At 39.9% G+C, this 18,654-nt stretch overlaps 1 protein-coding gene across 5 annotated transcripts in view; it reads right to left on the bottom strand.

Moving 5' to 3' along the window:
- DOCK7 (dedicator of cytokinesis 7) overlaps window positions 1-18,654 on the bottom strand; it is a 185,315-nt gene that overhangs the window by 17,567 nt on the left and 149,094 nt on the right. For 3 of the 5 annotated variants that reach the window (XM_029618626.1, XM_029618622.1, XM_029618624.1), the window contains 5 exons: window positions 10,646-10,746; window positions 6,404-6,596; window positions 5,302-5,445; window positions 2,324-2,455; window positions 1,285-1,299 (listed from right to left, as the gene is read on the bottom strand). In XM_029618626.1, coding sequence (XP_029474486.1) covers window positions 1,285-1,299; window positions 2,324-2,455; window positions 5,302-5,445; window positions 6,404-6,596; window positions 10,646-10,746 — 585 coding nt within the window. The remainder of the gene's footprint in view (window positions 1-1,284; window positions 1,300-2,323; window positions 2,456-5,301; window positions 5,446-6,403; window positions 6,597-10,645; window positions 10,747-18,654) is intronic. The other 2 variants (XM_029618623.1, XM_029618625.1) reach the window with 1 other exon arrangement.

Raw genomic sequence — 18,654 nt, 5'->3', positions numbered from 1 at the left:
AGCTGGGCAGGGGTCGATTTAGCATCGGACTGATACAACGGATGCTCACAGGCTTTGGGCAGCCCCCATCGCCGGGAATTCGGAGGCCCTTTGGGGTTCACTGCGGTGGTGGCGGCCGTATGGGCGTTTGCCAGGTCTCCTCGCAATCTCCGGTTTGCCACCCCCATCCGTCGCCCCCTCCTGTAACCAGCAGCGGCGAGATCTGCTACTGAAAGCTCTAAATACCGGGCACCTGGCCCGCTGGTCTGACCCAGAGAGGCACTTGTGTCCCTACGCAGTACAGGTGGTGACAAAGTTTCCATACATAAAGCTGGGCGTTTCCAGGGCAAACAAACAATCTACTCTCTTAAAAGATAACGGGAGGATGGAAGTAAAAATCATAGATCCAGCTCTTTTCAGGACTGAAGGAGAAAAATTTTAAATTTGCAAATATACATTAAAAAAAAATAAAAATTAATTAACAAACCCATAGGGCTCTAAATATAAAGATTGACTGCTAAAAGGAGCATAGGTGTAACTAATTCATTGCGCCCTTTCATAAGCCAGAAAAACTGAGCATTTCTCATTATGCTTGTTGTAGAAATACAGGCAGAGTGCCTCTGGCGTGGTACAGTCATTTAGACAGGTGCCGTTTGTAACTACTTTCAAACTAGCTTCAAAAAAGCCTTCTCCCATAACCACATGCAGATTGGTTTTCAATTTCAAACCAGCTTCCACCTCTCATTAGGAGGGGAATGTGAAATAAGAACTCTCCTAGAGAAACTTTTTTTTTTTTTTTTTTTTTTTTTAATTGTTCATTGCTCTGAGCAATTTTTTTTATTTTTTTTTTGAGGAGTGATCCCTAAGTTGAAACAACAATTAAGTCTATTTTTGACTAACACCTCTGAGCATTGTCATTTAAATCGACCCCTGCGGCAGGGGTGGAAAAATGGTTATCAAGACATGATTCTGTGTCATTGCTGATGGAAAAAAAAAAAGATGAAAAAACAAAAAAGAAAACCAAGGTGTACAAAACATACAATACTAGTGATGATAAAAAGTGACTCATTCACCAAAGAACCTTATTAGTGTAATGTGTTGATATCCATGCACTGACTGCGACTTCAAACTATATTTTCAAATATGACAACAATAATTTAAAAAAAAAAAAAAAAAGTCTTTGGTTAATGATTTTCAGTTCACAGCAGACAGCAACAGAACACCCACAGCTAGCACATGTGGGCCAAGCATGGCATGAGGAATCCAATCTATTAGTGTTTCTTTACTAACTAAAACATTACCTACCTCCCAGCCAGTACTCTGTATAACAAAAAGTAAAAATGCTATGTCATAGAAAATTTAAAAGGACCAAACAAGGTCAACCAATAAAAAAGCATCATGCACTTAAATGTGCTTCAGTTACTGTGATTGCATCATGCATGTGAACATCCTTTCTTGTGACATTCTGTGGCTTCAAATTATCAAAATGTTTTCAACCACATTTTGGAAGTGTATTGAGCTTTAGAAATCTGAATTCCATTTCTGTGTAAAGGGTCTTGGTTGTACTGTGGATATGGCCCAGGAGAGATGCCATACTGCTGAACAACTTGAAAACTAGACTGAGCAATATAGGCGTCCAATTCTGACAACAATATAAGGTCTAAGGGTAGAAGTTGCTGGTGTATCTGCTAGGCCAAAAGGTGGCTACTTGTCCATTTCTGCTGAGGAATGGTGTGTAGCTTATTTTAAGGCCATAAAACTGGCACTATTTTTCAGAGGACCCGGTGGGACAGGAGCAACTGGGGATCGCACCTGGCCCCTTTCAGCCTTCTAGCACCACTCTGCAGGCAAGGTGGAGTGTTATTTTCTTTTAATTTCTCAGCAAATAAGGTAAGCTATTTGCTAACAGTGTACACTAATACATAAAATGAAAAACCCGAACATTTCCAGGTTTTTTAGACCAGTTAGGGATTCCGTTCATTTGAAACGAACTGAACGAAAAATAATTTTTGATTTTGACTGCAAATTCATTTCAAACGACTGCACATCCCTAAAACCTGTAGTGAAAATAGAATAATATAATTGGATGTTTATTCATGCTAGTTACTACTACAATTACCCTAAAAGCTGCTAATATCACACATTTCTTATAATTCCCTATGATGTTATCCGATGGAGACATGGTACATTAAGGATCCATGCTTTCATTTTATGCCCTCCTTTTAATTGAAAACATGTCAAAGAGCTGTTTCACTGGAAGTTACTCAATTGAAACAGAAGAAGGATGGCCTATTAATTTAATCATCAAGATTCAGACTGCAGTTACAAATCAGGAACACAATACCTGGTGAACAATCTTGCTGAATGCTTCCTGAAGTTTACCGTGAATTGTAGAGAGCTTCTTGGCATCCCTGTTAGCTTCATGTATGGGGATAAGCACTTTGTAAACTTCATTTACTGCTTCATACATACCAGCCTAAGAAAAAAGAGAACCAGATTTTAGATGTGTTGTGTTAGCTTTTCAGAAGTTAGAAGAAAAGAAAATTAAAATAACCAAAAGGAAACTTGCTCTCACACCTTTCTTTCAAGATTACTCAAACTGAAATGATTGACTGCAGAAATGTTCACCATTTTCTACATAAGCACTACATGTGTGTCAAAATGGAGTCAGGCATTTTTTTTTTAAAATTAATGTGGTGGCCATGTTAGTCCATTTTACTATGTAGAAACCAAGGCCAGCACAGTAGTTTCAGCTGATACCTTTTTACTGTACTTCAGTATTGACTTTGAAGCATTTTAAGCCCGTATCAGGTCTATGCAAAATGTGATAAGATAGGTTTATATATTCAAGCATAGTCAATCTTAGGGGCAGATTTAAAACCTGTGCACGGGCGCAGATTTGTTTGCACAACCCGGCGCGAACAAATCTATGCCTGATTTTATAACATGCGTGCGCAGCCGCGCGCGCATGTTATAAAATCCAGTGTCGGCGCGCGCAAGCGGGTGCACAATCGTGCAACTTGCACACACCGAGCCGCGCAGCCTGCCTCCGTTCCCTCCGAGGCCGCTCCGAAATCGGAGGGCCTCAGAGGGAACTTTCCTTCTGCCCCCACCCCCCCCCCCCCGCACCTTCCCCTCCCTTCCCCTACCTAACCCGCCCCCCTTACCTTTGTTGAAGAAGTTACACGCGCCGGCCAACAGCCGGCCCGCGATCCCGGGGACAGCAGCAAATGGCCTCTGTGCCTGGAGACTCAGGCCATGCCCCGCCCCGGACCGCCCACGCCCCACTCCTTTTCGCAAGCCCCGAGACATACGCGCGTCCTGGGGCTTGTGTGCGCTGCCGAGCGTATGCAAGATAGGCTCGGTGCGCGCAGGGGCAGCTTTTTGGGGGTTACGCGCGTAACCCTTTGAAAATCTGCCCCTTAAAGTGTAGCATATAAAGCAAACATTCAGAAGAAATTCAACAAGAGGAGACAGGTACTAACTCCTGCAAGACACCATGCCATAAACTTTTCTAGAATATGTCCCAGGATCGTTCAATTACTCACCTGGGGAAGATATGCAACAAAACAAAGACTCATGTTCACAATCCTCTACTAATCTACTATACTATTTATTTATTTATTTTTAATTTTTATATACCGATGTTCCTGTAAAGAATACATATCGCACCGGTTTACAAGGAACTGAACAGTCGCCTCCAGGGCGGAAATACATTAAAACAGTCGCCTCAAGGCAGAATACATTAAAACAAGTATACAGGAAAACTATTAAAAGCTTATTCCACTGGCTTATTCCACTATACTAGTCCTGGCTTATTCCACTATACTAGTGGAATAAGCCAGGACCTGAAAACAATAGACCTCCACAGATACAAGAAAATATAACACAGAGATGTACAGGAGGATATATCTTTGGTGGAACATTTTTCCAGGCCAGATCATTCCTTCAAGGACCTGACAATCAGGACTCTAAAACTAACCAAGAATGTACAATATTTGGACCTAACATTATCAGATATTTGAAACATTGTGAACTACACTAATTTGAGCTCATGTTTTAGGCCTTTCTTTGACTGTTTAGGAAAAACCATCAAAAGGGTAGACAAGGATATTCAGGACCCCTGAAGGCCTCTTTAAAGTTCTCAATGTATTATCAGTTTCATGATAAGAAGGTAGATTTTTTTTAAACTTATTGAAGATGCCATTAGTAGTTTATTTATTTATTTATTTAAAAGTTTTTATATACCGTCCAATAAGGCATATATATGCCCGTCTAGGCAGGTTACAAAAGTAGAAACAATTTATGACAAAAAGAAAAAGAGTAAAATACAGTTAAAATTAAAATACATACATTAAAATTTTAGTTCTTCTAATGATATCTTCGCAGTGATATATAACTGCAGTTATTATGCTTTATAAGCACTATTAAACAGATAAGTTTTCAGTGTTTTCTTAAACTCTTTGTGATTTGCTGTCAATCGGATTTGTTCGGGAAGAGAGTTCCATAAGGTTAGACCTGCTACTGAAAAGGCCCTTTTCTGTATTAAAGCTAAGCTTACTATTCTAACTGAAGGAATTTCTAACATACATTTGTCAATAGAGCGGAGCTGTCTTGGCGGTTTATATATTTGCAGTAGGGAACAGGGAGCCATGCAGAGTTAGAGTTCTAGAGGAGGTTATGAATAATGGACAGAATTTTGTATGTGATGTGATGGGTTATGGGGAGCCAGTGAAGCTGTTGTAGGATAGGTGTTATATGTTCTTTTCGTTGTATATTGAATAACATTCTCGCTGTTGCATTTTGGACGAGTTGTAGGGGATGTATTGTTGATAGCGGTAATCCTAAATATAGTGAACTGCAGTAGTCCAAGTTTGTTAAAATCAGGGCTTGTGTGACTGTGCGAAAATCAGATGATATAGTAGGGGTTTCAGTTTTTTTGAGCATGTGTAACTTGAAGAAGGATTTTTTGACTGTTTCAGAAATGTGATTGGTCATTGATAATCTCGAGTCTATGATCATTCCTAGATTCGAGTCTATGATCATACCTAGTTCAAAAACAGCCAACTCAAAAGTTGTTTACCTTTTTAGGGTGGATCTATTAGGCCACACTTAGACTGGCTCATTGGCTAGGTAACAGTTGTGAACAGAATTTAGGATATTGTACTACAGCTCTCTGAACTATGGCAACCATGACAGTCAACACAGAAAACACAGCTTGAAGAATTATTGTTTAAAACACCTTGACACAAAGATTTCTACATTTCCCATCATTGTACAATCAGACCTATAAAAGCATGGATATATAGTAAATGCAGCTACCATAGAGAAAGATGCTGCCGCTTGTTCCAGTAATCCCACCAGTCCAGCCTCAGTGAAGTACTTTCCTGAGCAGATGCCTTCTTCATCTGGAGACACCACATCATCAGAAACTGCAGACTCTTCCAAAACATTAGAGGAAATGTTCTGTGGAAAGACGAGTTACAGCTACACACAGTTCATCTAATGATACATATTCAAGTGTGAAGTCTAGGACAACCTTTGTCAACTGAGTGAGGAGGCTGCTGCAGTTCAGCTCAGAGGAGAGGGTGTGTGATTGAGCATCACATTAGGATTTTTTTTTAATTTATTTTTAGAAAGGCATTTTTTTTTTCTTTTAACCATAAACAAAATCTGTTAAAAGAAACCCCATCAAAGTAGCTGATTAGACATATCATCTTTGCAATTATGGCAGATGTGAGCCTTTGGCACAACCTAGGTTTCAATCCTGACATTATCTGAGAAAGGAACACGAACGCATGCATCTTTCCGACATCTGTTAGCCTTCTATGGGTTTCATCCTTACCCAACCACTATGCCGACTTTCTTGTAACTAATTAGAAATTTTCAGAAGCCTTAGTCTTGGAAATGCTGCTGTTCCTTGAGCTGAAAGGGCCTTTCCTGCACCACTAGGTTAAATCATGTGCCCTCTCTCATTGGCTTTGGGGGATCGATGGCAGCTCGCAGCTTTTACACGGGTCCTGAAGCATCACTGTAGGCAAGTGAGCATGATGCCACCTGATAAATCACAGCAGTTCCTGAAAAACGTTGTCTAATTTTAATTTCTATAAGGCCAGACTTCTAAACACTTAAAGCATTAATGATCAGACAGTGCTCATTGCTGTACACCAAAAAGCAAGTTTTACATTTTATGCACTTTGTTCTGCTCAAGTTCTCGAAAGGAATTAGATTTAAAGCATCTGCACTGTATGTTACTAAAATGTCACTTTGTGACAGTAAGATGCTATGTTTCTGGGTGGTATCACATGACTACCTAGTTTGGATCACTTTCTCCCACCCGGGTTAACTTTTACTGAAAACAGATTCCTCAGCTGAGGGATCAAATGATGATGCAGCTTCAGAGTAACCAATATACCTTTCCTACCTGAAATGTTACACATCCCACGGGGAGGTATTTGCGATCCTCCAGCATACTCAGGTACTCGGCTACCAGTGCCGCAGAATGGACCAAGCACTGGGCAGCTTCTGCGTGATTGCTCCTTTCAGAGTGCTTTCCTGCCATGTTCTGCAGCCAGGTCAGACGTAGATCGGGAGATGTCTGGTACCCCTTGGCAATTCTGGTTACAAATGAAACTGCACTAAGAACCACTCATTACAAATAGCCCTTTCTAAGACGAAAGAGATTTTTAATCTTAAACAAAAAAAAGCTACAACACTACCAACGAGGAAAGAAATATAGCAAGAAATCCAAATAGTCATTTACTTGCCCAAAAAAATAATGCAAACAGGGCCATGATCTTTGACTTGACTTCTTAATTACTAAGAGTAAAAGGAATTCATGCTGCAGCTTGACTAGTTTTATACAGTGACACATTTGGCACAATAAGCAAGTTGGAATAAGAACATAAGAATTGCCATACTGGGTCAGACAGAGTCCATCAAGCCCAGTAGCCTATTTCCAACAGTGGCAAATCCAGGATACAAGTGCCTGGCAGGATCCCAAACAGTAGATAGATCCCATGCTGCTAACGCCCAGAGATAAAGTAGTGGCTTTCCCCAAGTCTATCTGGTTAATAGTTTATGGAGTTCTCCAGAACTTGTCCAAGCTTTTTTATACCCAGCTATGCTACCTTTACCATATCCTCTGGCAATGAATTCCAGAGCTTAACTCTACACTGAGTGAAAAAGAATTTTCTCTGATTAGTTTTAAATGTACTACATACTAACTTCATGGCATGTCCCTATTTTTTGAATTTTTTGAAAGAATAAACAAAACGATTCACATTTGTCTATTCTATTCCACTCATAATTTTATAGACCTCTATCAAATCCTCCTTTAGCTGTCTCTTCTCCAAGCTGAACAGCCCTAACCTCTTTAGTCTTTCCTCATAGATGAGCCGTTCCATTCCCTTTATTATTTTCATTGTCCTTCTCTGTACCTTTTCCAGTTCAACGCTATCTTTTTTGAAATGGTACCTCACAGCTTTTTTTTTTTTTTTTTTTTTTTAGATGTGGCTACCAAAACTGCATACAGTACTCTAGTTGCAGTCTCACCATGGAGCGATACAGGGGTATTATAACATTCACTGTTTTATTCTCCATTCTTTCCCTAATAATTCCTAATATTCTGTTTGCTTTTTTGAAGGACCCCACACGCTAAGCTGAGGATTTCAAAGTATTGTCCATGATGATGGTCAGATCCTTTTCCTGGGTGGCAGCTCCTAAAATGGAACCTAACATTGTGTATCTATAATGTGGATTACTTTTCCCCCATGTGCATCACTTTACACTTGTCCACATTAAATTTAATCTGCCATTTGGATGTCCAGTCTCCAAATCTCACAAGGTCTTGCAATTTCTCAAAATCCACTTGTGATTTAACAATTTGGAACAATTGTGTGTCATTTGCAAATCTGATCACCTCACTCTTCATACCCTTTTCCAGTTCATTATAAATATATTAAAAAGTACCAGTCCCGGTACAGATCCCTGAGGCATTCTACTGTTTACCTTTCTCTACTGAGAAAAATGACCATTTATTCCTACCTCTGTTTCCTGTCTTTTAACCAGTTTGCAATCCACAATTATGGGGATTTTGTCAAATGTCTTCTGAAAATCCAAATACACTATATATATCCATTGGCTCACCATTATCCAAATGTTTATTAACCCTTTCAAAAATGTAGCAGATTGGTGAGGCAAAACTTCCCTTGAGTAAAACCATGCTGGCTTGGTCCCATTAAACCATGATTTTGTGTTCTGTAATTTTTTTCTTTAGAATATTTTCTATGATTTTTCCCTGCACTGAAGTGCTCACTGGTCTATGGTTTCCCGGATCACCGGTGAAGCTCTTTTTAAAAACTGGCATCACATTAGATGATTTTAAAGATAGGTTGCAAATTACTAGTAATAGATTTGCAATTTCATTTTTGAGCTCTTTCAGAACTCTGGGGTGTAAACCACCTGATCCAGGCAATTTGTTACTCTTTAGTTTGTCAATCTGCCCTATTACCTCATCCAGGTTTTCTGTGATTTGTTTCAGTTCTTCCGAATCATTACCTTTAAATAGTGTTTCTGGCACGGGTATCTACTCAACATCCTCTTCAGTAAGCACCAAAGCAAAAAAATCATTTAGTCTTTCTGCTTTGGCTTTGTCTTCCCTAAGTGCCCCTTTAATCCCACAATTATCTAACAGTCCAAATGACTCCCTCACAGGCTTCCTGTTTCAGAAATATTTTAAAAAGTTATTATGAGTTTTTGCTGCTACTGCCAGCTTCTTTTCAAATTCTCTTTTTGCCTGCCTTATCAGTGTTTTACATTTAACTTGCCAATGCTTATATTTTTTCCTATTTTCTTTAGATTGATCCTTTTTACCAGTTTTTGAAAGTTTTTTTTTTGGCTAAAACAGCCTCTTTCACGTCACCTTTTAACTATGCTGGCAGTTGTCTGGTCTTCCTTCCACCTTTTTTAATGCATGGAATACATCTGATCTGGGCTTCCAAGATGGTATTTTTAAATAATGTCAATGACTAATGTAAACTCTTAATGTTTGTAGCTGCACCTTTTAGTTTTCCACACTATATCATAGTCTCCCTTTTGAAAATTAAATGCTAGAGCAGTAGATTTACTTAATGTCCTTCCTCCAATCATTAAATCTAATTTGATCACATTATAATCACTGTTGCCGAGCGGATCCACTATCATTAATTCTTGCATCAAATCCTACGTTCCACTATGAATTAGGTCTAAAATGGCTCTTTCATTAGTTCCAAGACAAAGTGCTCCATGAAACAGTCATTTATTACACCTAGAAACTTTACCTCTCTAGCATGTCCTGGGGAAATTGAAATCTCCAAATGGGTTATCTTCTTTAATTTCCATTAGCAATGGTTACATGGAATAGACTTAGTGTTTGGGTACTTGCCAGGTTCTTATGGCCTGGATTGGCCACTGTTGGAAACAGGATGCTAGGCTTGATTGACCCTTGGTCTGACCCAGTATGGCATTTTCCTATGTTCTTATGTTAGCATTTCATTGTCCATCTATTCATTTTGGCCAAGTAGTATACCCCCACATCCCTATACTTTTCCCCACTGTACATAGAATTTCCACCCATAAAGATTCCACTGTGAATTTAGTCGTCTGCAGGATCTTTATTCTGTTGGACCCTATGCCAACATTAATTTAATTTAACATTAATTAACCTGTTTTTTTTCTCTCTACTGCTTTATATTATATTCTTACCGCCGGCTTTAACCTCTCTTTCCAGCTGATTAAGCTTCCAAGTTCATACCCCTTGTTTGAATGTAACTTTGGCCTCTTGCTTATTTATTCTAGTTGTCACTCCAGTTATTACCCTGTTCGATGTAAACCGATCCGATATGGTTTTTACTATGAAGGTCGGTATAGAAAAGCGTTAAATAAATAAATAAATAAATAAATAAATAAATAATATTTTAAATTTCATTTTATGTTTTAAATTTAATTTTGTGTTTTAAATTTAATTTTGTAAACCACTTAGCCCAGTAGTCCATTATTGGCGGAATATAAATATTTTTAATAAATAAATAATCCCCCTGCCAAGTTGATCCATCCTATCATTGTGATATAATATAGCACTGTCCCACTGGTCTCTGACCTGGTCACCAGGTCTCTGAGATGCCAATTATGTCAATCTCATCACTCAGCGCTATACACTCTAACTCTCCCATCTTATTATTTAAACTTCTGGCATTAGCATACAAACATTTCAGCAAATGTTTTTTTTATTACTATATACAGTTACCTGGAAGAATTTTGAATCTTTTAACTCAAATCTTTTCTTTACTTATAAGCACATAGGCTACTTTTGTTTTTATTGCAACCTCTCCAGTGGGATGCTCTAACTCCCCTGTTTCTTTAGTTTTCTTTGAAGATACCTCCTTCCAAACCATGTGCTGCTGAGTGCCTGTCGGCTTTCCTCCATGTATGTTCTAGTTTAAAAGCTGCTCTCTCTCTCCTTTTTGAAGGTTAATGCCAGCAACCTAATTCCACCCTGGTTAATGAGGAAACCAGCTTTTTGGAAAAGACTACTCCTTGCCCAGTTCCTAACAACACTTAGGCACAACGCTACATCTATTTGTCTGATTATTGCAATAAGGAAAAAACTGGCAGTCAGCACACTGACCTGTACATCAAATCGATGAGCATTTCTGGGTCTTCCTGGTGTTCCTTCATTTTAACAGTGTCGGAGAGGATCATATGAAGATTAAATACCAGATCCTGGACCTGTGATATACAAATGCATTGTGAATGGGCCGGCCTATTAGCTCAGGTGGTAAGTGCTATGCAGAGGGTCCCCAGTTCAATCCCTGAGTTGGGGGGGGGGGGGGGGGGGGTTGTGCACAGTCCTTGGCAGTCGGGGATGGGGAGAAGAGAGTCATCCTCAATAAGAGTAACACCTATTGGCTGGACTTAGAATCACTGAGATTGTACTTTTATTGCTAGTGTAAAACAGAATGGCTGTCAATCAAGTGATAAATAATAATGATACAGGCTTCTAGAAGGCGCTCTAAGTGCAGGGCTTCCAGCCTCAAGACCATTGCTGCAATGATCAAACTAGGAGCAGTGGGCGGGAGGGCTCTATTAAAATAGGGGAACCACACTCCCCCCCCCCCCCCAAACCAGAATCCAAGCACTGGTTCTGAATGAGCAGAAAGAAAAAGGAGGAACTACCAGATCAATTCTGAATAAATAAATTTCCTCCAGGCCCAGGATTTTCTACAAGTAACAGATGAAATACTCAGTTAAAGGAAAAAAAAAAGTTACCTCAGACTGAACAGTCCTAAAATGTGCTACTGTATAAATTTATTTGTTCATTGTTCTCACATTCCTGCAATTCCATGCACATCAAAGCAGGTTACGATAAAGTATTCAAAACGCAATAACACAACAGCACAGTCGACCCCCCCAACCCTAAAACATGCAGAATTAAATCTAAAACACATTCCATGACTGGGTCTACCGACTTACCAGGAGTAAAAGCTTGCATAAATTACCAGGTCTTTTGTCACTTTTCTAAACTCTAGTTACTTTCTTCCTAAATTTCCAGCGGGGGCTCATTCCACATTTTAGGAATGTAGCAGCTAATCGCAGTTTTATGGATCAATCAGCCAGAATGCCCTCTCTGGTTGGGACAACTGGACTATTTCCACCACTGGCCTGAATGAATGCTAGACTTCCTAATGTGTTTGACTTATCTGGGTACAGGCCATGGTAAGAGGCATCTTCACTCAAGAGGAGGATCCCCCCCAGTTGGCTGTGTTCCTGGGAGAGGAAGTAGAAACAGCCGGTAAGGCTTCTCGCTGCCTGAAAGTTTCCTCCACTTCCCTTAATGTGAGGGTGCTTTAAGAATTTTAATTCATGGTTTCCCCCTCCCCCTTAGAGATGAGTAAATTCAGATTGTTTTCCAAATGGTCCAAATGATATCTATCCGTGAAGAAATAGTTCCTGATGTTGGTTGAGTCATCCCCCCTGGAGTTTCACTTCGTGAGCCCTAGTTCTATTGTTTTCTTTCCAACGTAAAAGTTTCGAAGTTCGTACATCATTAAAACCTTTGAGGTATCTGAAGATCTGTATCATATCTCCCCTGCACCTTCTCTCTTCCAGGGTGTACATATTCAGATCCTTCAGCCTCTCCTCATAGATCTCCAGATACAGATCCCACACCATTTTGGTCACCCTTCTCTGGACCACCTCCATCCTGTCTCTATCCTTCTTGAGATATGGTCTCCAGAACAGAACACAATATTCCAGGTGAGGCTCACCAGGGACCTGTACAAGGGCATTATCATCTTCTTTTTCTTACTGGTTAATTCCTGGGATTCTGAATCCTGGATGTCTGATTCTGAGTCGGGGTGGATACTCAAAATGCTTCAAAGTTGGCGAAACTGGGTGTCTCGGAGTCATAGGTCTTGGTCTGCCAGAGTCCACTGTAATCCAATTTTTCCTGGGATTCTGAATTCTGGATGTCTGACTTCTCTGTGGGAGTTACTTAGGATGCTTCACAGTTGGGGAAACTGGGTGTCTCAGAGTCACAGGTCTTGTTCTACCACAGCCTATTGTAAACCATTTATATCTGGGTTTCTCTATCCTCTATAAGAGTTGGGAGAGATATTCTGGATGTTGCAAGGAAGGGGAGGATATTTGAATCTTATATAATATCTCTTGCAGGTGCATTAGCTCCTTATTCATGGCAGACAGCTGAAGCCAAATTAGACAACCCTTAAGTCTCCAAATGATAGGCCTTGTAACATAAGAACCACAACTGTTGCTTTGAATAAAGGACATTTTGCTAATCGTGACTAATAAGCAAGTTGAGAGATTGATACTTCAGTCCTATATTTTTCAATTATCCTAAATCCTTAGAAGAAATATTTAAGAAGGAAACACTCTAGGTTGGGGGGTAGGAGAAAGAAACAGAATAAAGTTATATTAAATTAGACTGTTAAACTTAGCCAGACAGGAACTAGGTGAGCTGTGCCAGTACCAGGACCAGGTTAGCTCTACTGCGATGTTATGTGTAACTGGAATTTAGTGGTGCTTGGCTTGATTATCCCTTGCTGTGCAACTGTTTATACCACACCCAGAAAGTCTGGTCCTATGCCCTTCTCTTTAAAAATTAGCAAGATAATACCACAACACATCAGACAGAGTAAGAGCCTGCAGAAATAAAATATCTATAGGAGATTATTTTTTTTTAGTAATACTCAGCCACACAAGACAGACAGAAACAGAACGGAAAATCAGTTCTTACCTGCTAATTTTCGTTCCTGTATTACCATAGATCAGTCCGGACCTCCTGGGTTTTGCCTCTCTACCAGCAGATGGAGACAGAGAAAGTTTCATTGACACTGTACATAACCCAGTGTACCACCTGCAGTCCCTCAGTATTGACCTGTACCCAAGCCGCAACAACCATAAATTTCTAAGCAAGCTTCTAAGCAAACTCGCTCCCCTCCAACGAGCTGGAAAAAGTTGAAGTTGCCCAAAAAAGACACCAGAAAACTAGTTTCCCAAATTTAACATAAGTGATCAACACTGAAAACCCCAACAGAAAATTAGCAGGTAAGAACCAATTTTCCTTTCTCTGAACGTACCCAGATCAGTCCAGACTCCTGGGATGTACCTAAGCTCCCCTTATCTCGGATGGGATATGGAGAGTTCCACTCATAGAACACGCTCACTAAAGCACATGGAAGCTGGAGCCCCGACATCCAAGCGATAATGCCTAGCAAAAGTGAGCAACAAATTCCCAGTAGCCACCCAACAAATTTCATGCAGAGACACCTGATGTGACTCAGTGCAGGATGTCGCCCCGGCAGCAGGCACCCTTTAGAAATGTAAGTCAACTTGATCACTTCCTTTAGCCACTACACAATTGTAGCCTTAGATTACTTATTTCCCTTCTCTGGACCACTCCACAGTATAAAGAGGTGATACGCTCTACAAAGAGGAGATGCAATCTATGGAAATCATAAGTGACCTTTCAAGGTGCTCTGTTCAAACAAATGGTAATGGAACCCGAGAGGGAGATTTGATCCTCGATCTAATGCTCACTAATGATGATAATGTCTAATGTTTGGGTAGGGGCTCACCTAAGCCGTAGTGATCATCAGCCTGTATGGTTCGATATCACAAATAGGATACAGAGAAGCCACACACAGACCAGAGTTTTGAATTTCACAAATACAGACTTTGTCAAAATGGGGATGTACTTGGAGGTAGAACAACAGTGGGCCAAATTAAAAGGAGCTATTACAAAGGCTACAAATCTATGTTTGGAAAGTAAAGAAGGGCAAGAGGAAAAAGAAACTGATTTGGTTCTCTAAGGAGATGGCTGAAGAAATTAAGGCAAAAAGAACAGATTTAGAAGTATAAAAGAGAGGAACACAAGGAAAAAATCTGTTAAATGAAGGAGATGAAGAAAGAAATCAGGAAAGCTAAAAGTCAAGCGGAAGAAAGAATTGCCAAAGAGGTAAAGAGAAGAGACAAAACAATTTTTAGATATATCAGAGAAAGAAGGGAGTCCCGAAGCGGTATAGTAAAATTGAAGGTGATAAGGAGCACTGTGTGGATAGAGATGAAGAAATGGCAGAAATATTAAACAAATATTTCAGATCGGTGTTTACTAAAGAAGACCCCGAAGAAGGACCATTGCTGGTTGACAAGACCTTAGATGGAGATGGGGTAGATCAAACTCTGTTTACAGATGGAACAGTTCCCCTATGAGAAAAGGCTGAAGAGGTTAGAGCTGTTCAGCTTGGAGAAGAGGCGGCTGAGGGGGGATATGATAGAGGTCTTTGAGATTATGAGAGTTCTTGAATGAGTAGATGTGAATCGGTTATTTACACTTTCGAATAATAGAAGGACTAGGGGGCATTCCACGAAGTTAGCAAGTAGCACATTTAAGACTAATCGGAGAAAAATCTTTTTCACTCAACGTACAATAAAGCTCTGGAATTTGTTGCCAGAGGATGTGGTTAGTGCAGTTAGTGTAGCTGGGTTCAAAAAAGGTTTGGATAAGTTCTTGGAGAAGTCCATTAATTAGATTTACTTAGGGAATAGCCACTGCTATTAATTGCATCAGTAGCATGGGATCTTCTTAGTGTTTAGGTAATTGCCAGGTTCTTATGGCCTGGTTTGGCCTCTGTTGGAAACAGGATGCTGGGCTTGATGAACCCTTGGTCTGACCCAGCATGGCAATTTCTTATATTCTTATGACCTTTAGATACCTCAATAATGCATACCTCCAATTTAAGAACCTAAACTCCCCCACATGAGGCGTAGAGGAATCCAAATCCATAAAAGCTGGAAGCTCTCCTGTCTAACTAAGATGGAACATAGATACTACCTCATGCAGAAAAGGTGGCACCATGCACAAAGAAACCCCCGAATTAGACATCTGTAGGAAGGGATCTCAACACGACAGCGCCTGGAGCTCCGAATTTCTCCTGGCTGAACAAATAGCAACCAAGACAACCACTTTAAGAGTCAAGTATTTAACTGTAGCTTTCTTTAGTGGTTCAAACAGAGCCTCACACAATCCTCTAAGGACTAGATTCAGATTCCAAGATGGACAAATGTTTCGCCCCTGAGGACACAAGTTCTTAGCTCCCTGAAGGAGCCTTAGAACATCTGGATGTGCAGACAGAGGATACCTTTGCACCTTACCCCAGAGACAACCCAATGTCGCTACCTGGATACTCAGAGAGTTAAAGGCCAGTCCCTTGACCAGAACCTTTTTGTAGAGAAGCCAAAATATGTGACACCATAGCCTGAACATACTGAGGCTGCACTCCGTCAAGAGCAGACTAGAATTCAAAGATCCTTCAAATTCGCACATATGTCAAGGATGTAGAAGGTGGAAATAACTGCTTTGGAATATTCCATCCATCTCAGCTGTCTCCTCTCAGAAGTGAAGACACAATACAGAAGTGAGCCGCTTGACCCAAAAATATTGAGCTCTGATGGAAAACAGTCGATCGATGTCCAAACTTTAGGGCCATATCTATGGCCCTGTTGATCAGATCTGGGAAGCATGGTCGATGTGGCCAGTTTGGAGCTACCAGGATCACATATTGCCTGGATGTTTCTCTATCCGCCGTAAACCCTTGTCCATAAGAGGCCACAGGAGGGAAAACAAAGAGGAATCCCTCAAGTCCATGGCAGCACCAGAGCTCAGATTCCTTCTGTACAGTGTTCTGTTCAGCGGCTGCAAAACTGCAATATCTTGGTGTTCTCTTTGGTCGGGATATCCCCATCTTCCATGAATGAGACACATCACTACCTCAGACAGCACCCATTCCCCGGGGTCTAACTTTCTCAGACTGATAAAATCCACCTGAACGTAGTTCACTCTGGTGATGTGAGACACTGCCAGCTGCTTCAAGTGCTGTTCTGCCCAAAGAATCAACTCCCAGGCCTCTTGAGCCACTGCCTGATACTTGGTTCCGCTTTGACGGTTGATGTAGTTCACAGTCGTTACGTTGTCCGATAGGATCCGTACTGGAATGCCGCGTAACCTTGGCAGACAGGCAAGAAACATGAAATGCACCGCTCTCATCTCTAACCGATTGTTAGGCCATGAGGCCCAATACAGATCCCTGAGGCACTCTACTGCCCACTCCCTTCCACTGAGAAAATTGTCCATTTAATCCTACTCTCTGTTTCCTGTCTTTTAGCCAGTTTGTAATCCACGAAAGGACATCGCCACCTATCCCATGACTTTTTACTTTTCCTAGAAGCCTCTCATGAGGAACTTTGTCAAATGCCTTCTGAAAATCCATATGCACTACATCTACTGGTTCACTTTTATCTACATGTTTATTAACTCCTTCAAAAAAGTGAAACAGATTTGTGAGGCAAGACTTGCCTTGGGTAAAGCCATGCTGACTTTGTTCCATTAAACCATGTCTTTCTATATGTTATGTGATTTTGATATTTAGAACACTTTCCACTATTTTTCCTGGCACTGAAGTCAGGCTAACTGGTCTGTAGTTTCCCGGATCGTCCCTGGAGCCCTCTTTAAATATTGGGGTTACATTAGTTACCCTCCAGTCTTCAAGTACAATGGATGATTTTAATGATAGGTTACAAATTTTTACTAATAGGTCTGAAATTTCATTTTTTAGTTCCTTCAGAACCCTGGGGCGATTACCATCCGGTCCAGATGATTTACTACTCTTCAGTTTGTCAATCAGGTCTACCACATCTTCTAGGCTCACTATGATTTGGTTCAGTCCATCTGAATCATTACCCATGAAAACCTTCTCCGGTATGAGTACCTCCCCAACATCCTCTTCAGTAAACACAGAAGCAAAGAAATCATTTAATCTTTCTGCAATGGCCTTATCTTCTCTAAGTGCCCCTTTAACCCCTCGATCATCTAACGGTCCAACTGACTCCCTCACAGGCTTTCTGCTTCGGATATCTTTTTTAAAGTTTTTACTGTGAGTTTTTGCCTCTATAGCCAACTTTTCAAATTCTCTCTTAGCCTGTCTTATCAATGGCTTCACAAGTTGAAAAGCCAGCCCACTTGGCCAGAAATCCTGCCCCAAACTCCACCCCTTTTCCAAATTAGCATCGCACCATCCATTAAGGTGTTTTTCGTATGCGAAAAGCCCATAATGCAGCTTGGAAAATAACCCCCATAGTTAGTAAAATAATGATGCAAGGACAGACAGAGACCCACAACATGAATTAATGTTGTTTGTTATAGAAATCTGTTTGTCCATTGTTTATATGCAATTTGTAATTCAACTAGGGTTTTAGGTAGTGTAAGTAATAAATATTTTAAATAAAATAAATAACCCAAATATGATATTGTACATGAGCATTCAAAACCATTTATTTATTTGAAAGATTTATAGTCCACTTATATTGATTAAGAGACATGCTAAGCGGGTTACAATAAATAGAATATTGAAAACATCAGTGCATAAAACATATATATCTCATAGTGGAACCTAAATATTCCATATTAATACAGTTAGCATTCAAACATTTACTCCAGAAAAGGCTTCTTGAAAAAGAAAGGCCTTAAAATTTGAGTTCATTTGGCCAACTGATCCAAAGAACGGGACTTATAATTGATATTGCACGATTTTGAGCTTCCTGAACACGACCTACATCTGACCTCTTAATAATTGGACCCTTGTGACTTTAAAATAGATTCTCTAATTGCTTTACATAAGTGAACTTCCCTCTTTTGTTTATGATGCAAACATGTATCTGTAATATGAGCTTGAAAGTGGCTGTCAGGAGATTGAGTAGAAAAGTGAATAAAAAACAGGATAACAAAGAAAATGTAATTTTAATCTGAATAATTTTTGATTATAAATCTGAAATGCCTTCACAGTTTTAATCAAATGATCTTTTCATTTATAATAAATTCATTTTAATAAAGAAAAGAGAGAGCAATACATTGCTACATTTTTTATATTGCTGTTGGGAGCAAACAAAAATAAAAATGTAAATGTACATGAAGCACAAAATATCCTGAAAATTATTAATCAGCTATGATAAACTATATTGATATTTTACATTTTCTGATAATCCAGGATCAATAAAATCAGTTCTTTAATTTGCTAGATTTTAATCAAATTTCATTCAAATGTGTTGGTCATTAAGTTTAAT

This window comes from Rhinatrema bivittatum, chromosome 10 (assembly GCF_901001135.1).
Source record: "Rhinatrema bivittatum chromosome 10, aRhiBiv1.1, whole genome shotgun sequence".
NCBI classification, from domain to species: Eukaryota; Metazoa; Chordata; class Amphibia; order Gymnophiona; family Rhinatrematidae; genus Rhinatrema; species Rhinatrema bivittatum.
This window is presented reverse-complemented; position numbering and strand designations above follow the sequence as displayed.